The sequence below is a fragment of the Cibotium barometz genome, chromosome 8 (assembly GCF_041138505.1).
Source record: "Cibotium barometz isolate CiBa-2024 chromosome 8, ASM4113850v1, whole genome shotgun sequence".
Lineage (NCBI taxonomy): Eukaryota > Viridiplantae > Streptophyta > Polypodiopsida > Cyatheales > Cibotiaceae > Cibotium > Cibotium barometz.
Genome location: NC_141053.1, coordinates 13,614,261 through 13,636,018, shown reverse-complemented (window position 1 = coordinate 13,636,018; position 21,758 = coordinate 13,614,261). Strand labels below are relative to the sequence as shown.

The 21,758-nt window shown below is 47.5% G+C and overlaps 2 protein-coding genes across 2 annotated transcripts in view; one reads left to right on the top strand and one right to left on the bottom strand.

The window, feature by feature from the left end:
- LOC147635934 (bifunctional protein FolD 2-like) overlaps window positions 1–21,758 on the bottom strand; it is a 50,816-nt gene that overhangs the window by 17,531 nt on the left and 11,527 nt on the right. Inside the window, exon 3 of the mRNA XM_086801332.1 lies at window positions 702–935. Coding sequence (XP_086657458.1) covers window positions 702–935 — 234 coding nt within the window. The remainder of the gene's footprint in view (window positions 1–701; window positions 936–21,758) is intronic.
- LOC147635935 (uncharacterized) lies at window positions 12,306–16,041 on the top strand. Its single transcript, XM_086802020.1, has one exon. It carries the CDS (start codon window positions 14,002–14,004, stop codon window positions 16,039–16,041), a length of 2,040 nt encoding a protein of 679 aa, XP_086658146.1. The 5' UTR covers window positions 12,306–14,001.

The window sequence follows — 21,758 nt, the reverse complement described above, 5'->3', positions numbered from 1 at the left end:
GCATTCTGGGTCTAATTTTTGAGTAAATGAGAATATTTGTATTTTTCTATGATCGTATCATATCGTATGAGAGTGGTGTATGACCTTGCATCTAAAAGGCTTGGCAATATATGCCTTACATCTCCTTAGCTTGCAAATGGTAGCCATATGGTGATGACATGTCATTCCCATTTTCTTTCCAGGTTCCCATTCCGGTTCCAAAACAGACCCCCGTTCCATCTGTCCGTTCCCGTTCCATGTGACTATGATTCATTTGTTCATTCAATCACCCAGCACTCAGCCCACTCATACAAGTAAAGCAAGTAATCCACAAAGGGACGAGGAGGAACGTTTTGGGGGCAGGGTGATAAAAGAAGGAGGAGGGGGGCGGCGGGGGCGGGGGCGGGGGCGGGGGCGGGGGCGGGGGCGGGGGGCGCCGTGGGTTCCAAAGGATTTGGGTGCCAGTGGCCCTGTGTGGATGAATATGTGAACATCTCAAAATTTACTCGCTCTTTGAGATAATTCAAAGCAACAAAGTCTTATCTAAAAATACTAGGCTATCTGACATGGTATCGGTGTTGTATGAAGGATAATTTTCCTAGATAAACAAGAACAAACTCATCCAGAAGTAAAATAATGAGCTGAAAATTTGAGCATGCAAGCAATCAGCCAAAGGTTTATACTCTTCACACTTAATGTCAATTGGCTTAAGCAAGCTTTACCTGTAGCAGCAACGAAATAGGAAGACCGGCAATGTTGCTGCAGCCTATCACCACAGCATATTTTCCACTCAATGGAATCCCCTTGTCCAAGAGCAACTGCAAGCAGGCTTTTGCAGTGCAAGGGACAAATAGAGGTTGCTTTCCTTGTGCCAAATTTCCTATATTCAAAGGATGACAACCATCCACATCTTTTTCCAAGCTCACGGTACTCAAAATTCTCTCCTCATTCAAATGCTGCAACAACAACCAAAAAAAAAAAAAACATTTTACAAGAGACCATGTTCAAAAAAATTCAATAACAAACTTGAAATAGTACTTTCCATTTTACAATTATTCAAGGACACCCCCCCCTCCCCCCCCCAATATACAGATCAATCTCTCTCTCTCTCTCTCTCTCTCTCTCTCTCTCTCTCTCTCAAGCCTTCAAGCTCTATGCCTCTAAGGCTTACGCTCTCAAGCCTTTGAGCTCTAGACTCTAACTCTAAGGCTTGAGCTCTCAAGCTTCAAACCTCCAAGCCCTCTAGCCCCCTCTCTCTCTCTCTCTCTCTCTCTGTTCGCCCCCCTGCTTCGCGGATGTTCACCTTCGCCCCTGCTTGCTGCCCTCTCTCTTGTCAGACTATGCAGCGGAGATGAGGACAAGATCTGAAAACACAAGAGCAAGTGCACTGCAGAAAAACACAGCAATAGAGAGGGAGAGAGAGAAACATATAACTCTGCTATATATACACACAAGAAAATCCCGGTGACTGAATACAATGAGTGGGGGGGGCATTTTATATGGCCCCTACAAGCAGTCGGCCTGCTGTAGAGACAGCCAACAGCTACCTGGAGGTACCCGACCAGCAGCAATCCAAGTCGGCTGCAGAAGACCTGTCGACGAGCAGTACGTGAGTCGGCCAGCTCTAAGAGTCTAGTTGGATACCACACAGAGGCAGGTGGGCAGCCAACAGCCCTCCACACAACAGAAAAAATAGGGAAAAAATATGGAGAGTGGGGAAAAATGAGAAAACACCTAAATCGGGTGGGCACACCCACAACAGAGGCCTTGGTGTAAATATACAAACAAGAGATGACTGCTAACACCCCCTCTCAGCTCTTGGATGTGGAACCAACCTCAATGAGCTGGAGTGCCACCGGAGCATAGCCTGAGGTAGAGACTTCGTGAAGAGGTCCGCCGCATTGTCCTCCGTCGAACAATAAAGAAGCAAGATGTCACCAGCCAAGATCTTCTCACATACAAAGTGATATTGTATCTCTATGTGCTTGGTCCGGGCATGGAAGACCGGGTTCCGAGCAATAGCTATACAACTCTGGTTATCGCACTGGATGACTGTGGGCTCCTTCTGTGGAAACCCAATCTCGCCAAGCAACCTCCACAGCCCGGTACTCTGCCTCTGTCGATGACAAGGCAATAGTTGGCTGCCTCTTACTGCTCCATGAAATTGCTACTGAGCCGAGGGAAAAACTGTAGCCTGATGTGGATCTCCTCCCCAATCTGAGTCACTCCATCCATGGAGTTTGACTCCATCCATCAATCCCCCTCTTGTGTAGAAGAGTCCAGATCGTACCCTGCAGATACCGCAAGATCCGCAATCCTGTGTCCCAATGAGACTTCAACGGCGTCTGCATGAATGAGCTCAACAGCCCCATAGAAAAGCTCAAGTCCAATCTGGTGTTCAGCAACCAGATCAATGAACCAACCAGCTTCCGGTACAGAGAGGCATCAACTAGCTCACAAGGATCATGCACTCTCAGCTTTGTGTTCAGGTCCATCGACGACATAATAGGCTTGCAGTTCTCCATCCCAAAGGCCTCAAGCAACTCATGAACATACCACTGCTGAGAGACAAAAAACCCCCTCTGGGTCTGTCGGATCTCCAATCCCAAGAAGAAGTGGAGCAAGCCTAAGTCAGTCATCTCAAACTCCTTTGACAAGGCAGGCTTCGTCACTCCAATGTGCTCCAAATGACTGCAGGTGAGAATGAGATCATCCACATAAAGGATCATCAACGTAACCAGGCCGCGTTCCCGAAAGAGATACAGGTTGGGATCTGCAACCAATCTTTGAAATCCAATCCGGAGAAAGAAGGAATCAATCTTCTGATTCCAAGCCCTGGGAGCCTGTTTAAGACCATACAAGGCCTTCCTTAACCTGTAAACCATCCCTTCTGATCCTGAAACCACAAAGCCTGGAGGATGCTCAACATACACCTCCTCCTATAGGTCACCATTAAGGAACACGGATTTGACATCCATCTGATACAAAGGCCACCTCTAAGAAGACGCAAGGGCAAGAACGGTCCGAATCGTGGTCATCCTCGCTATCGGTGCAAAGGTTGTTAGAAGTTATCTCCTGTCCAGTTTTATACACCAGGGCCTTTGTTGTGGGTGTGCCCACCCTTATGAGGTGTTTTATCATTTTTCCCCACTCTCCGCATTTTTCCCCTATTTTTTCCATTTTTTATGTGGCTTGGGAGGTAGTTCTGAGTTGGCAGGAGCAGTGAGTAGCTGGCCGACTGACCCATCAGCATACAGGTGACTGGCCGACTGCCCAACAGCAGTCGTGGACCTCTGTACTGCTGGCCGACTGGGCATATACAGTCGTGGGCTTCATTCAGTGCTGGCTGACTGATGCTACAGTCGTGGAGGCTTTTTCAGCAGGCCGACTGCCAATCTGGGGGCATATAAATAGGCCCCCAGCCCCCATACCACACTTGTATCATACCCGGGATTTTCTTGTGTATATCAGAGCAGAGTTACACGCCTACATCTATCTCTCTCTTGTGCTGTTTTTCTGCATGCGTTTTTTGCTCGTGTTCCTAGATCTGGTCATCATCTCCGCTGCGTATTCTGACATGGTATCAGAGCCCTAGGCTCTAGATAGGTCTTGGGATTTGTGTGAGCAAGAAGGGGACTGTTTTGTGGCTGATTGGTGGACTGTTTTGGACTGTTCGGGAAGAGGAGAAGCAAGAGGAAGGCGGGCTGATTTGCTAGACAGCCACTTGCAGGTTCTAGTTCTTCTTTGTTCCCACCCACCCACCCTTTTCAGAGTACATCCCCGCAATGGTAGATCTGTTTGAGATGGCCAAGAGACATGTGAAGATCCCGACACCTCCCACGTTCCCTGTGGACCGTCAATTGGACGGGAGTAACTACGGCATATGGAAGGTTATGATGGAATCTGTTCTGGAGTCTTACGACCTCGCTGATTTCGTCGTTGTTGGTGGTCCACGGCCGGAAGTAGAGGAAGGGGAGTTACTGTCGATCCGAAAGGACCGGGAGGCTCAAACACAGATGTGGGATCGTGTCAACGCCAGGGTCCGTTCGTTTATCTTTCTCAATTGCACACCACAGGTAATCAATCATGTAAAGCACATGACGCTGGCTAGAGGTATATGGCGGCATCTGGGTTCTCTTTACAACAGGGTATCGCCCATGAAGAGGATTTCCTTGGAAGTACAGATGCGGGTTATGAACCCTGCAAAGTCGTCGACGATGCGGGAGCATATTAACAAGCTGCAGGCTCTTCAGCAGGAAGTTCTTCAGGCTGGGAAGGAGATATCGTCAGAGGACATGGCCATAACGTTGCTGTCACATTTGCCCTCTTCGTACTTAGCATTTTACTCCTCTTTGATTACCAGTGGCAGGCTCAGCACCATCTCATGGGAGGAGCTTGTGCCCATGGTCTTGGACCAAGAGGAACGATTCACGAATCCTCCTCAGGGTGGAGGTTCAGAGGCCTTAACTAGCCAACGGTCGAAAGGCCGTAACTCGGGCAAAGGGAAGGCTTCATCGGAGAAGTCTTCTGAGAAGAAGTCCGATGCTGACCGCGAGAAATTGAAGGCAGAGAGAACCTGTAATGATTGTGGCGAGAAAGGTCACTACTAGAGACAGTGTCCCAAGCGGAAGACCGAGACCTCAATAGCAATCATAAAGACTCCAGCTTTTGTGCACCTAGAGGTGATGGACACCCATGTTTCATTTTCTTCAGGCAGGGAGGAGATTGGAGGACTCTCCGCAACGGATACTCGGGAGTGGATTCTCGATAGTGGTGCTTCCAGGCACATGACTCCTTCCCGGTCCGGTTTACAGGATCTCTGCAAGCTTTCTGGTCATATTCTTACTGGGGATACATCCACTATCCCAATTCACAGTGAGGGCAGGATGGAGATAGTTACCGATGGCAGAGGGGGGAAGCATTCCTCCCAGGTGTTGTATGTTCCGGCACTTGGTTTTCATCTGTTGTCAGTGCATCAGGTTTGCAAGACTGGTGTACGGGTGGAGTTTGATGAGCATTTTGTTGCTCTCCGGGACAAAGCAACAGGCCAAGTGGTTTGGGAAGACGGAGTGGAGAATGGAGTTTACAAGCTTTCAGCACTCTCTCTCCCAGGTCCTCAGGTTTGTGGTGAGTGGGAGTCTGGTAATGGCCACTTGTGTGTGGATACGCTGTAGGTGCAGGCTTTCCGAGACCAGATGGTGGATAGCTTGCCAGTAGATGGCAGCAGTTGGCAGGAACTTTCCAGTACTGATGTTGGTAGTTCTTGTGTTCGTGAGTCAGAGGAAACTGAACAGGTCACTTATGCTCTAATGTCTCGTCGTGTTCGGGACAAAGAACCTCCAGTAGATGAGGATGTTCTTTCCACAGGGACCTTTCGAAAAGCCAGGCAGGTGGCAGTTGATTACTTGCAGAAGGAGGTGTTTTCTCCAAGCTTTGTGGTTCCGGATTCAGAGGGGGTGGTTGACAGGTTTCAGAAGGCCTTGCGTGGTCTTCAAGAGGTTTCCAGGACTTGTTTTTGCACCGTAACAGGTGTTGATCCTTGTGAGCAGTGTGATGCCTTTTTGACTCAGAAGCAGAATGGTTTATTGATCTGGTTGATGGACACCAGATTGGACGGGAGCTTCCTGATGAGGCAGTTGAGCTCATGGTTGCAGATGTCTCTTTGGGAGGCAAGATTGCGTTTCTTGTGGTTTCTGCGGCATGCGAAGGATCATGGACTCTTGTACACAGGAGGGGGATTGTTGGATGGAGTCCGACTCCACGATTGGAGTGACTCGGTTTGGGGAGGAGATCCGGACACGAGGAGATCTACTTCAGTTTTCCGGAGCAGTAAGAGGCAGTCATCTTTTGCCTTGTCGACAGAGACAGAGTACCCGGCTGCTTGTGATGCTGCTTGTGAGGTGGTGAGGATGCAGAGGTTGCATGGCAGGTTTGGGCTTCCACTGGAGGAACCCATGGTCATCCAGAGGCACTTTGTTCGTGAACAGATCATTGCTGATGACATCCTGCTAGAGTTCTGTTCGACGGAGGACAGTACGGTGGACCTCTTCACAAAGTCGCTCTCTCAGGATTTGCTCAGGCGGCACCCCAGCTCCCAGTGGTTGGTTAGCCAGGAGCTGAGAGGGGGTGTTAGAAGTCATCTCCTGTCCAGTTTTATACACCAGGGCCTTTGTTGTGGGTGTGCCCGCCCTTATGAGGTGTTTTATCATTTTTCCCCACTCTCCGTATTTTTCCCCTATTTTTTCCATTTTTTCTGTGGCTTGGGAGGCAATTCTGAGTTGGCAGGAGCAGTGAGTAGTTGGCCGACTGACCCATCAGCATACAGGTGACTGGCCGACTGCCCAACAGCAGTCGTGGACCTCTGTACTGCTGGCCGACTGGGCATATACAATCGTGGGCTTCATTCAGTGCTGGCCAACTGATGCTACAGTCGTGGAGGCTTTTTCAGCAGGCCGACTGCCAATCTGGGGGCATATAAATAGGCCCCCAGCCCCCATACCACACTTGTATCATACCTGGGATTTTCTTGTGTATATCAGAGCAGAGTTACACGCCTACATCTATCTCTCTCTTGTGCTATTTTTCTGCATGCGTTTTTTGCTCGTGTTCCCAGATCTGGTCATCATCTCCGCTGCGTATTCTGACAAAGGTATCCTCATAGTCGATGCTTGGCCGCTGAGCATAACCCTTAGCTACGAGTTTGGCTTTGTGTTTGTCCACCGACCCATCTGATGCATATTTGGTCTTAAAGACCCATTTGACATCAATGACTTACCATTTTGACCGCCTCGGTACCAACTCCCAAGTGTTGTTCTTCTCAGTTCCACCTGCATGGCTTTCCTCCAAGTATCCTGTGCAAGGGCTTCCTTGACGGAAGTGGGCTCTTTGTCCCACATGATACGAGACATCAAAGCATAGTTTACCTATAAAAGCTCTACTGAATGACTTTTGTCACGGACTCTATGAGATCTTTGAGGTCCGTCCTCTGTGGTCCATTTGGAGGGAAGCTTCGTGACACCCGACTCCCAAAGGGAGTCCACTAACCACCTGGGTACTCAAACAGAAGCGGAGCCCCCTGCGGGAGCTCAACTCCAGTTGCAAGCTCAACCTCCTGAACTGACTGTGGTTGTCCAGCTGGAACAATAGACTGGGAATCACCATCAGAATCCTCTCGGTCTCCAAGAAGTGGCGGCTCATCAACAGTGGAAACCGGAACATGCTCATCAAAGACCGCATCCCTGCTGACAACAATCTCATTCCTCTCTAGATCAAACAACCTGTATCCCTTGGAAAGAGAGTTATATCCCACAAATATAAGCTTTTGGGACTTGGTGTCGAGCTTCCCCCTCTGATTCTTTGGAATGTGTACATACGCATCGCTCCCAAACACACGGACATGGGAGACATCAGGTTTCCTGCCAAAATATAAGCTTTTGGGACTTGGAGTCGAGCTTCCCCCTCTGATTCTTTGGAATGTGTACATACGCATCGCTCCCAAACACACGGAAATGGGAGACATCAGGTTTCCTGCCAAAATATGCCTCAAAAAGAGTCATGTTAGGTACTGAAGTCATCAGAGACCGATTGAGGATATGGACAGCCGTAGCCATAGCCTCTCCCCAAAGTGGACGAGGAAGATCACGATGCTCCAGCATCATCCTCGCCATCTCCACCACAGTCTTGTTCTTGCGTTCTACCACTCCATTCTCTGATGGTAAACTTGTATCGACCAGTTCCGTCTTGATACCATGATCTGCACAAAATCTCACGAAAACATTTGAAGAGAATTCACCTTCTTTGTCAGCCCAGAAAGTCTTTACCTGCAATCCAAACTCTTTCTCTACCATCACATGCCACTCCTTGAACCGAGCAAAAGCTTGGTCCTTCTGAGAAAGGAAATAGACCCATGTGAATCTGGAACAATCATCAACAAGCAGCATGAAGTATAGAGATCCTCCCAAGGATGGTGTCTGCATAGCTCCACACAAGTCAGTGTGAACCAACTCCAATGGTTTCGAAGCCTGCTTGGAAGCCTGCTTTCGGAAAGGATTCCCTGTGCTGCTTACCACATATGCAACATCTGGCAAGCCAACCACCATCTGGTCCCGGAAAGCTTGCCACAGTGCATCCACATTTAAGTGGCCAAACCAAAAGTGCCACAAGTCACCAACCTGAGAACCTATCAAACGAGGAGAGTGCGAAGAGTTTGTAGATACCATTCTCCACACCGCCTTCCCAGACAACTTGGCCAGTCTCGCGGTCCCGTAGAGCAATTGAATGCTCCTCAAACTCCACCCAAAAGCCAGTCTTGCATACCTCATGCACCGACAATAGATGAAAACCAAGTGCAGGTACGTAAAGAACACAAGAGGAATCCTTACCCCCCTTGCCGTCGGGAATGATCTCCATCCGGCCCTCATTGTGTATCGGAATTGTGGAATTGTCGCAAATGAAAATGCGACCTGACTGCCGTTTCAAATCCAAAAAGAAGTCCGTGGGAAGGAGTCATGTGCCTGGAAGCACCACTATCGAGAATCCACTCCCGAGTATCCTTTGCGGTGAAGCCAACTACCTCCTCGCTCAAAGAAGATGAAGCATCTGAGTCCATCATCTCTAAGTGCACAAAGGCTAGAATCTTTGCAGCTGAAGCCGAAGAATCAGTACTCTTCCCAGTCCGCTTAGGACACTTCCTCCAATAGTGGCCTTTCTCGCCACAATCATTGCAGGTCCTCTCGGCCTTCAGTTTCTCTCGGTCTGCGTCAAGCTTTTTCTCAGAAGACTTCTCTAATGAAGCCTTCCCTTTGCCCTTGTTATTATTCCAACCTTTCGACCGTTGGCAAGTTAAGGCCTCCGAACCTCCGACCTCTAAGGGGTTCGTGAATCTTTCCTCCTGGTCCAAGACCATGGGCACAAGCTCCTCCCATGTGATGGTACTGAGCCTGCTGGTAATCAAAGAAAAGTAAAATGTTAGTACTGAGAGGGCAAATACGACAGCAACGTGATGGCCATATCCTCCAATGATCTCTTTCCCAACCTAGAGAACTTCCTGCTGAAGAGCCTGCAACTTGTTGATGTGCTCCCGCATCATCGACGACTTTGCAGGATTCATCACCCACATCTGTACTTCCAAGGAGATCCTCTTCATGGGCGATACCCTGTTATAGAGAAGCCAAATGCTGCCATATACCTCTGGCCAACGTCATATGCTTGACATGATTGATTACCTGCGGTGTGCAGTTGAGGAAAATGAAAGAACGGACCCTGGCATTGACACGATCCCACAACTGTGCCTGTGCCTCGCGTTCCTTCCGAATTGAGGGTAACTCCCCTTCCTCTAACTCCGGCCGTGGAACCCCAACAACAATGAAATCGGCAAGGTCGTAAGACTCCAAAACAGATTCCATCATTACCTTCCATATGATTGATTACCTGTGGTGTGCAGTTGAGGAAAATGAAAGAACGGACCCTGGCATTGACACGATCCCACAACTGTGCCTGTGCCTCGCGTTCCTTCTGAATCGAGGGTAACTCCCCTTCCTCTAACTCCGGCCGTGGAACCCCAACAACAATGAAATCGGCAAGGTCGTAAGACTCCAAAACAGATTCCATCATTACCTTCCATATGCCGTAGTTGTTCCCTTCCAACTGACAGTCCACTAGGAACGTGGGGAGTGTCGGGATCTTCACATGCTTCTCAGCCATCTCAAGTAAATCTGCCATTGCGGGGGTGTAACTGAAAAGGGTCGGTGGGTGGGAAAAATGAAGAACTTAAACCTGCAAGTGGCTGTCCAGTAAATCAGCCCGCCTTCCTCTTGCTTCTCCTCTTCCCGTACGGTCCAAAACAGTCCACCAATCAGCAACAAAACAGCCCCCCTCATGCTCACACAGTTCCCAAGATTTATCAAGAGCCTAGAGCTCTGATACCATGTCAGAATATGCAGCAGAGATGAGGACAAGATCTGAAAACACAAGAGCAAGTGCACTGCAGAAAAACACAACAATAGAGAGGGAGAGAGAGAAGCGTATAACTCTGCTATATATACACAAGAAAATCCTGGTGACTGAATACAATGAGTGGGGGGCCAAGGGGCCATTTTATATGGCCCCTACAAGGGGTCGGCCTACTGTAGAGACAGCCGACAGCTACCTGGAGGTACCCAACTAGCAGCAATCCAAGTCAGCTACTGCAGAAGACTTGTCGGCCAGCAATACCTAAGTCGGCCAGCTCTGAGAGTCTAGTTGGATACCACACAGAGGCAGGTGGGCAGCCGACAGCCCTCCACACAACAGAAAAAATAGGAAAAAAATATGGAGTGGGAAAAAATGAGAAAACATCTAAATCGGACGGGCACACCCACAACACAGGCCCTGGTGTAAATATACAGACAGGAGATGATTGCTAACATCTCCCGCCTAGGCTGGCTCTGTTCCGTCTGGTCCCAGTAATGTAGAGTGTCGCTACCCCGGACTAATGGTTGAACCTTCAACTAGAAGCCACTCCCGCCCTTACCCCATCACGCATCAGGCCGGCTCCCGTCTTCTCCCGTGTCCTTGACCGTAGCTTGGGTTGGGTGACTGTGACAATGGTGCTCCCTCTTGAAGACAGAGTGAACAAGATCGAAGAACATGCTCAAAAGGCCCTTTCAGACCAGAAGAAATTGATAGGCAGGACATTGAACCAGCATCAGAAGGAGATTCATGTTGTCAGGATTGAGATTTAGGGCAAAGAGGAAATGTACAAACAACTGCAAGCTGAGATACGACAAGAGATGGAAGCCTAGAAGAATGCATGCTTGGCTGCATGCATGGAGAAATGTATGGAATTATGCAAAGAAGAGATGCACAAATATGGCAAAGAGGTAGGAAAGCTAGCCACACAAGAAGCTCTTGCGCTAGAGATTGCCTAGTTGCGAGACGCCAATGCCAAACTTGAGGCGGAACTAGAGAAGGCTAAGAAGGCAATCACAGCAAAGATTCAAGAGGCCAAATCAAGATTCCGGGAGGAGCATGCAGGCCTCCGAAAAGACATGGAAGCAACCAAAGAAGAGGTTGGAGAAACCCCCAAATGGGTTGAGGTTGTGAAAAAGCAGAAAACAGTCAACACACCGAATGCCACTTCCATCATGACGGCCACGCTTGAGGAAGAGAAGCGTCGCCAATCTAGGGCTCTACATGTGCGAGTAACAGGCTTGCAAGCGGGCAACTCACCAAAAGAGGATGGTGAGACTTTATGTAGACAGATGGGCCTCATTGACACACCTTTTGTAGATGCTTGGCGAGCCGGGAAGGACTTGACAAGGGAGAGGCCTCTCCTCCTCAAGTTCAAAGATATGGAGTCCCGTTTGGCTTTCTTGAAGAAAAGGGCCACCCTCCGAACCACCAAAATATACCTTGGAGATGACCTCACCCCCTATAGGTGGAACACAAGAAAGCCGGGATAGTTCAAGTTATGGAAGCCCGCAAGGCAGGACAATGGGCCGTTTATCGTGATGACCAAGTCATCATCATGGATAAACACCCCACATGACGGTGCGGGGCCTATGAGACCATAGATGCATTGAGGATGGGAGTATGGAATTGCAATGGAACTCTATGATCAGACACAGGAGGCTTCACAAAGACTTACACAGATAGGGATATATTTTCTACACAAAAACGCATCAAAGTCCTGAGAGAGGGCTACCCAAAGTGGAGGGTTATACATGGGAATCAGCTTTCAGAGGACAAACACGCACCACTGGAGGGGTGCGTGGCTTGGGAGGAGTGGCATGCTTGTTTCGCCCTCATTTGAGAGGCATGCTCACAATGTTTAGACACGATGAGGAGGCTCGTTTTATGTGGATGCGATTAGCCAGGCCTGGCTTAAGAGTGATGCATATTGCAGTATGCTACTTCCCACTAGAGAAATCAGAATATGCATGCAAGTTGACAGAGAAAGGGGAGACTCCCTATGCGCCATTATTTGTAGACATTGCAAAGTTCTTCTAGCAGGGAGAGGTCCTCCTATTAGGAGACTTTAATGCACGGACAAAAGGGGAACAAGTGCAGACATATGATTGCCATTATGTTGCAAAAAATTGATGTGGCTGAGATGGGCCTCCAAAGGGCCAACCAAGATATGGGGAATGCAACATCATATGGTAGACACTTCTTGGAGATGGGGGCTATGCATGAGCTGGTTATATATAATGGGTTGTCCATATGGCCGCAGTCGGACAGCCTTACATCTTTTCCGCATGGGGGAGTCACTAGTATGGTGGATTACCTCATGGGATCTCCCGCTCTTATACCACACATCTCAGACTTCACCATCCCTCCTCCTGTCACCAGGTGGTGAACTTTTGCAGTTGCTTTCCTTGTATTTACCTAAGTAAATACATATATTTTCTTTTTCTTTTTGTTCTTTAGTTGCTATTGATTTCTACCCTCAGATATCTCTTGGATCAAGCTTCGACATTGCATTACCAGAGAAGGTGGACCATTAAGACTTCGTGCGACTGATGGTTTACTTGAGCCTTGGGACCCTGAAATCCCAGAAGATTGGGCACTGAAGACTTGACGAACAGTGGACCAGGACAGTGTACTTGGCCACTGAGAATGGTGCAGGACAGTGTGCCTGGCCATAAATGTAGATACACATTTGTGAATGTCCATGAAATGAAAAAGTCACTGTGTCATGACCACATTACGTTTTCTGATGTGGTCACGAAAGAGAATGTTGGTCAGATGACCTGAAGGAATGCTTTGGGCATATCTCCTAAAATTTAGGGAAACTGCTATTTTTGGACAGTCATCAGATTTGAAATCTCTTCGCGTCAATCTCTCCGAAATGTTGCAAGGATCAATAATCACCAAAGGACTGATGTCAAAATGTTAGCAGATTGGGAGATTTTTAGACCGGAAGGCTGGAACGGGAAGAGAGCTGCATGACTGCCATGTGGCAACTTTTAGGCCAGTTTCTAAGTACAGGAAATTGGGCGCTTGCTTATCTTCCCCCTGGGCTCATTTTTGTGGTAAGCAGGTGGATTGTTGCAGGTTAAGAGCTATTGGAGCTTCCCCTTCCCTGTTCTCTATGCACTGAGGGTTGAGCTTGCTCCCCACAGCCTCTGTTAACCTATATTCAGCTATGGAAATGCCCCTCTACTGGGCTACTCTCATGAATTATGTACAGCTGTGTGGGGAATATGCTTTTTGGCTGAGGAAAGAGCCTCCTTTGATAGGAACAGGAGCAGCTAACTGCTGCTCCAAAGCACGAATAGGTGAGGGTAGTTACCTCACCACGCAGGTGTTTAATTCAGCACTAAATCAATGCTGTTTTTGAACTGTTCAAGTGCTGTTCCAAGGCCCAGTTGATGCCAGATTGCAGAGGGACCTTGCTAGGGTCTACCAGGACAGTGTGGTGGTTGTACAGAGCTGAAAACAGGTCTGTACAGAAAATACAGCAAGCTGAAATTCACTGTTTTGGGCTTATTTGAGTGGTAGAAGGCCAAGGAAGAGGACCAGGGACTTGGGATTTTGTTCAGGGAAGGTTTATGTACGGAAATGCTGCCGAAATTTCCTTAAAACAGGGGTTTCTTGGCTGTGAATTGCTCTTGTAACTACAGATACCATACCCTTGTAATTTCCCTTGAATTAATTGATAAATAAATACCGAAAGGGGCGCCGGACTTCGGGGCCAATCTGGTGTTGAGCGAGGGAGCGAGGATTCTGTTTGTGTGTGTGTCATAAAGTCCAAGTATTTAATTGAAAGAATTACTGCGTTATGTGTCCATAGCCCGGTTTCATGGTTCCATTGCCGGGATAGGGTCCTCTTTTCTGCAAGAGCCCGGACACGGATTGGATTGGGTGAACAAGAGACACACACAGAGAGATACAGCTGATTACAGGTGAGAAAGATTACGAGATCTTTCTTTGGATACAGGATTCCTTTGAGGGCTCAGTAGACAGCATGGCAGATAAGGGAAAAGGAAAGCTCCCACGACAGAAGAGAGTTCCTCTTCTACCCGCCGACACCATAGAGAGATGACAGGTGCCAGGGTGTCAGCATCTGAGCGGACACAGCCATTGTCACAGCCAGCCATGTCAGTAGAAGAACAGGAACAAGAGGATTTATTTCATGCGCAGCTGAGCATGGTTGGTACCTTTGAACAACTGGTGAAGAATCCCAGGATGAAGAGATATTTGCATTCAAGGACAGGGGATTCCCAGGCTGAATCATCTCAGCATGCAGTTGAGAGGGCACAGGAACGAGTGCCAAGGATGCCACAGCATGTTGAGCAGACACCAGCAGTGGCAGCTGATCCAGTGCAGCATGTTACACAGGCACAGGATCAGGCAGTTAATGGTCAGGGCAGTAATGCACAAATGGTTCTGCCGACCATTCCTCCTTTGGTTGCTGCCCAACCTGGTTATTTTGGTGGTGGCTCTATTTTCCAGGCCATGGCTAGACCGCCCACAGCTTTGCCAGGTTTGGCGCCAAGAGGGTCACCAGGACTGATGCCTCCAGAATCTGTGAACCCTCTTTATGCCAACATAGGTGTGCAGCCTGGACTTCAGACACATTTCAGTCCAGTTTTGATGCCTGCAGCACCTGTTAATGTGGCTGAATTTACTCAGCCAAGTGGACAAAGGGCAGCAAGGACTGGTGCAGAGAAAGTGCAGAAGGATTTACCATTCTTACAGCCGCCAGTCTATGATTACTTGACCCCCAAGAGCAGTAAGCAAAAGGATTACAAAGAAGGTGGTCAAGCAGTGAAGTTTGAGACTTTCAGTGGGATGCAGGACAAATTGAAAGCGCTGACTTTCATTCAGCAGTTTGATGCAGCATTCACTAGAGGCAACTTCACAGAGTCTTCTAAGGTGCGGAAGGCTGCTACTTTCTTGAAAGCTAACGCATTGCAATGGTGGACCTCACTGTTGAAGCAAGGACAGGCACCTGCTACATGGGTCCAATTCAAGCAGCAGTTCTCTTTTGCATGGCTGACAAACACTTTTGAAGTGGATGTGATGACAGCATGGCACAAACTGGATGCAGCTAATTGTGCAAATCTGGAAGAGTACAATAAGAAGTTTTGGGATGCACTCTTGCCAGTAACTTCTTACAGGACAGTGCCATTGTCAGAGCAAATAGAGAAGTATTGCTGTGGTTTGCCCAAAGAGATCAGGGATTACTGTATTAAGACCAATGTTTCCAACATGACTCAACTAATTGAGAATGCAAACATGGCTAATGCACTGCTTCAGGGAGGTTCAGGTGGTTTCAAGAGCACAGTGAAGAAGGAACCTCAAAGCAAAGGACAGAAGAGGCCACTGTATGGCAAGTCATTTGAAGAGAGAAAGGCATTGATGCAAGCTGGGAAATGTTTCATCTGTGAACAGAAAGGGCATATCGCTGCAAAATGTCCACAACAGCCAGCAAAAGATGCGGAGGATAAACAAGGACTACCCAAGAAGAAGACAATGCCGAGTGCAGGATTGGTACCTGACATAGTTGGTGACCGGCCATGTGATGATGCGACAGAATTGTGCAGAGCATGGGGTAAAATCAGAGATGCTACAGTGCTGATTTTCTTTGACCCTGGTGCTCGAGCCAACTTTATTTCACCGGCATTGGCAGCCAAGTTGGGAATTCGTGCTGAAGAGATGGGACCAGTTGGACAGGCTGATTTGGCATGCCCTGGGCATTCAGTTCCTGTCACTCCTATACTTGGCAAACTTCGCATGCATATACATAGTTATGTGGACACAGAGGAGTTTCTTATCATGCCCTTGGAAGGATGTGATGTCCTCTTGGGAATTCCATGGTCTCGTAGGAAACATGCAGTGTTGGATGCTTTCAACAGGAAAATTACAATTGTACATAGGGACAAGACTCATGTTCTGGATGTGAAGCTGAAAGGAGAGTCTGTCCCAGTTATTTCTGCTTCTGCCATAACTTCAGTAATGAAAAATCATCTTTCTCCGTACTTGGTTTTTGCAAAGCAAGTGAATGAAGTTCAAACTGATTTGTCTGCATTAGACGAAGGTAGAAAAGCTTTCCTGTTAGACACTACAGTGACATGATCTGCTTTTTGAACCTGAATTTTGAATGACTTGTACACTTGTATCTTATGTTTGGCAATGTACAGTTTTGACATTTGTTGTCAATGAATGAATGAATGGACTTTCAGTGCTTTGAAGTTGTATCTGTTACACTTCAATGAATGATTATACGTGTTGTGACACTAATAGTGCGGGGACACGTGCTATCGCCCTGTGTTGCATCTGGAAACATGTATATTGAAAGGCTCGACTTGCGATGGCACTAATGGTAGTGGGGAATTCCTATCATCGCCCTGTGTCATCCGTTAGCAAGTGATACATGCGATGGCATTAATAACATGGGGAATCTTGTTATCGTCCTATGTCATCCGTTAGCATGTGTGGTATGCAATCGAGGTCGCTTGCTTCTTTCAAGAGGGGGGGGTACGTCACCAGGTGGTGAACTTTTGCAGTTACTTTCCTTGTATTTACCTAAGTAAATACATATATTTTCTTTTTCGTTTTGTTCTTTAGTTGCTGTTGATTTCTACCCTCAGATATCTCTTGGATCAAGCTTCGACATTGCATGACCAGAGAAGGTGGACCATTGGGACTTCGTGCGACTGATGCTTTACTTGAGCCTTGGGACCCTGAAATCCCAGAAGATTGGGCGTTGAAGACTTGACGAACAGTGGACCAGGACAGTGTACTTGGCCACTGAGAATGGTGCAGGACAGTGTGCCTGGCCATAAATGTAGATACACATTTGTGAATGTCCATGAAATGAAAAAGTCACTGTGTCATGACCACATTACGTTTTCTGATGTGGTCACGAAAGAGAATGTTGGTCAGATGACCTGAAGGAATGCTTTGGGCATATCTCCTAAAATTTAGGGAAACTGCTATTTTTGGACAGTCATCAGATTTGAAATCTCTTCGCGTCAATCTCTCCGGAATGTTGCAAGGATCAATAATCACCAAAGGACTGACGTCAAAATGTTAGCAGATTGGGAGATTTTTAGACCGGAAGGCTGGAACGGGAAATGAGCTGCATGACTGCCATGTGGCAGCTTTTAGGCCAGTTTCTAAGTACAGGAAACTGGGCGCTTGCTTGCCATGTGGCAGCTTTTAGGCCAGTTTCTAAGTACAGAAAACTGAGCGCTTGCTTATCTTCCCCCTGGGCTCATTTTTGTGGTAAGCAGGTGGATTGTTGCAGGTTAAGAGCTATTGGAGCTTCCCCTTCCCTGTTCTCTATGCACTGAGGGTTGAGCTTGCTCCCCACAACCTCTCTTAACCTATATTCAGCTATGGAAATGCCCCTCTAGTGGGCTACTCTCATGAATTATGTACAGCTGTGTGGGGAATATGCTTTTTGGCTGAGGAAAGAGCCTCCTTTGACAAGAACAGGAGCAGCTAACTGCCGCTCCAAAGCAAGAACAGGTGAGGGTAGTTACCGCACCACGCAGGTGTCCAATTCAGCACTAAATCAATGCTGTTTTTGAACTGTTCAGGGGCTGTTCCAAGGCCCAGTTGATGCCAGATTGCAGAGGGACCTTGCTAGGGTCTACCAGGACAGTGTGGTGGTTGTATACAGAGCTGAAAATAGGTCTGTACAGAAAATACAGCAAGCTGAAATTCACTGTTTTGGGCTTATTTGAGTGGTAGAAGGCCAAGGAAGAGGACCAGGGACTTGGGATTTTGTTCAGGGAAGGTTTATGTACCGAAATGCTGCCGAAATTTCCTTAAAACAGGGGTTTCTTGGCTGTGAATTGCTCTTGTAACTACAGATACCATACCCTTGTAATTTCCCTTGAATTAATTGATAAATAAATACCGAAAGGGGCGCCGGACTTCGGGGCCAATCTGGTGTTGAGCGAGGGAGCGAGGATTCCGTTTGTGTGTGTGTCATAAAGTCCAGGTATTTAATTGAAAGAATTACTGCGTTATGTGTCCATAGCCCGGTTTCACCTCCCCCCATACTAGCTGACCACGCATTACTTTCACAATCTCATGCCCCATCGTACCGACCACCCACACCCCCTGTCACCACCTTCACCTGGATTCATTTCCATCATGCCTATCACACAGATCCTAGCCTTTGGGAAGCCTATGCACGACAGCTGTATGATGTGCCAAACTAGCCTATACCACAAATGTCACACATCCCTAGGCCTACATCATCTTATCTCTTTGATTCCCCCAATGTCACGAGGGCTTTTAAAAAGCTGCATAATGGGAGAGCAAAAGATCATGAGGATCTACGTGCGGAACATTTCGCCCACGAGCACCACGTATTGGCTCCCATTCTTGCCAGTCTTTTTAACAAAGCACTCTGTGAAGGCTTCCCACCCTCCTGGACCACCAACACCATTGTCCCCATCCATAAAGCTGGAGATCCCACGGACCCAAGTAACTATAGGACTATCATGATTGGTCACACAATGGCCTAAATCTATGGGGCAGTCTAGAGGACATGATGAGCTCTATGGTAGAGAGGATGGGAAACAGAGCATCAGGCCAGGCAGGCTTTAGGAGAAACTTCTCCACGCTGGACCATATCTTTACTTTACGGGCTATCATAGAGGAGGCGAGGTCCTCAAAGAGACATGTGTATTGCTGCTTCGTGGATTTCCACAAAGCCTTTGACTCCGTCCCTCGATCTCGTCTGATAGGACACTTGCAGGAGCTCCAATTCTCACATGAGATGATATGGGATGTTGTTGGGGTAAAGGCGTTATGCCCACCCTTATAGTGTGTACAAGCCCATAAGTTATAGTACATAGTACACTTAGTACTTTTAATGTACTAAGTGCACTATGTGTACTAGTGCAATATACATGTGTGATAGGGGAGTCACACACTCATGCCTCATGAGTTGACTTATCCCCACAACTCTCTCTCTCTCTTTCTCCCTTGTTCTTCTCTGTGTATGTCTCCCACATGACCTAACCCTAATTCTTTCTTCTCTCACACAACTGGTATCAGAGCCTAAACTTCCAACTGGTGGTGTCGAATTTGCTGTAGAGGCTGGTGGTGTCGAATTTGCTGTAGAGGAGAAGAAGGTTCAAGCGCTGATTTTTTCTCTCTCTGTGTGAGTGTTGAACGCTGGGCTGTCTGCATGAAGCGAAGGCTACACACAAGTTCGGCTGTGGTAGCTAAGCGTTCAAGCGCTACTAGGCGAAGGCAAATCCGTCTCATCCACAAGGCGAGCGAAGAAGCATCGGCTGGTCCACAAGGCTGGCGCTACGCGACGTAGCACTACACAGCGAGTGGCGCTAGGCTTGAGCGAAGGCGAATACAAAAGCGCTGGCGCTAGGCGAAGCAGGTGCGTAGGCGAAACTGAAGCAAAAGCGTTGAGCGAAAGCAGCGAGCCACTGAAGCGAAAGCGTTGCCATCGGCCTCTTGGCGCCTCTCGTCTCAGGCACAGACTGCCACAGCAAAACAGTTCGCTTCACGTGCTCTTTCGCCTCCGTGGGAACCCAAGTCGACACGGATGCCACCATTCACATCCAGAAGGCCCGCACGTGGGAGAAAAGCTCCACCACTCCTCTGCGTGAGATTTTTTTTGAGAGCTTTTCAGCAAAATTCTGCATTTGCCCATCGCCAACCCCACAGTGAGGAGTTTTCATCAGCACAATCTTTCTGCAGCAGCACCAAATTCATCAACCCGCCTGCAAATCAGAGAAAAATCAGAAAATTACAAGGTATCTTGCTTCAATTTTTTTTTGGGATTTGCAATTGAGCAGGTCAATCATCAATTGAGCAGGTACAGGTGCCGAATTGCTCAATTTTTTAGCAAAATTGGCAAAATTGGGTGACATTGGTCACAATCAGGATCAATTTGCAGGAAATTTGTCACAATCAGGATCAATTTGCAGGAAATTGGATGTCGAAATTTGGGGCTTTTGATGTAATTGTGCAATTAAGCACTCATACATGCTGTATGATGTGAAAAATCGCACATTTGGGCAAAATTGCAGCAAATTGCAGTGCAAATCAAGGGGCTTTTGTGCCGATTGGATTGATTTGCATGCAGGCAATCGCATTTGATGCTGTGGATAATGTGTTGATGCCTTACAAGCACTCAATGTGCCTGTAAATCAAGGGGCTTTCATTATTTGGATGTATATGTGGCCAGGGGGAAGCATCGTGAAGACTCTGGATGCCTTCATGTGCGTCAATGTACCATGTATGATCAGAAATTGATCTTAATTCAAGGGGCTTTTCAAGTTTGTATGCTTGTTGAGCTTGGCAAAGCAACAGGCAAGACATTTATGCCTTGAATCCTCAAAAATCAGCTTGCAGTCAAGGGGCTTTTGCCCAATTTCTGTTCGGGACTGTTGTATGCAGTGTACAGGACTGTAAAAGTCTGATTTTCACTCATTTGGACAGCCAAGAGAGCATTTATTGCTATTGTACCTGCTGGCACAGATTTGGCACAGCTTTGTGCAAGTTTTGGCATGGCTGTACACTGTTTTGAGTGACCAAAAGGTTCAATTTCAGCTGCTGTACTTGCCGGTACAGGTTTGGTACATCATTGGTGAGCACTTAGTACTGCTGTACAGTACTTTGGAAGGGCAACCCAGCACATTTAAGATGCTGTCCAAAATCTGCAGCAACCAGATTTTGGTGATTTCATCACATAAAGTGGGAGAAAAGTTGCATTCTTGCTTCCGCAGTGGGAGATAAAGCTTGGGAGAAAAACTGTGAGCACTTTGTGTGCTTTTGGTGCAGTGTTTGCACATTTTGCAGGGAGTCAGGCATTGACAGGTTGCATTTTGCTATGGCAACCACAGGTGAGAGCTCTTCATTGCTTCACATCAAGAAGCTTGAAGGCTCGCATAATTATGATATTTGGCAAACCCAGTGCTACAATGTGTTGCTTCAAAAAAAGCAGCACAAGCCTATCAAAGAAAGGGGTGTAATGCCCGCTTCTCTTACTGTTGAAGAGTGGGAAGATATGGATGAGCTGGCAAGATCTACTATCATGTTGTCTGTGTCAGACTCTTTACTTTTCAGCATTCGTGAAGAGAAGACAGCTTGGGGAATGTGGCAGAGATTGCAGGACTTGTATGCCCAACAAAGTGCCTCAAGCAAAGTGTATTGGTTGAAGAAACTCATAGATCTTCAGATGAAGGAAGGGGCGTCTATGACAGCCCATCTAAATGAGTTTAATGGTATTGTCAGCCAAGTTATAAATATTTAGGACAGCCACTAGCAATTCGCATGCTATGCTGTCATATGCAGATGTTGAGGGTGCTCTTCTTCAAGAAGAAATGAACAGGGAAAACAACTCTGTTGGAAAGTCCAATGCAATGAATGCACGTGGGAGATCCCAGCAAAGGGAGAAAAGCCAAGAAAGGGGAAGGAGCAAGTCTCGCTCCAAAAAGGATTTGGAATGCCATTATTGTGGCAAGAAGGGACACATTAAAAAGCAATGCTACAAATGGAAAAATGATCAAAAGGAAAAGGGAAAAGGCAAAGACAAAGAGAAAGATGAAGCCAAAGATGTAAAGCCAAAGGGCAAAAGTGGAGTCAAGATTGAAGAAATCAATGTGTCACATGCAGGTGGCAGTGAGGATGAGGTCCTATTTACGTCTTCACTTGATGCCCATTCACTTCTTACAGGTGGTCATGGTATGCACTCATGGATCATTGATTCAGGTGCCTCCTTTCATGTCACAGGTTGCAGAGACTTGTTTGTCAGGTATACTGCTGGCAATGAAGGAGTGGTTTATTTGGGTGATAACCATGCATGC

Coding starts and splice junctions, on each gene's coding strand:
- LOC147635935 (XM_086802020.1), top strand. CDS start 14,002: ATGACAGGTGCCAGGGTGTCAGCATCTGAGCGGACACAGCCATTGTCA.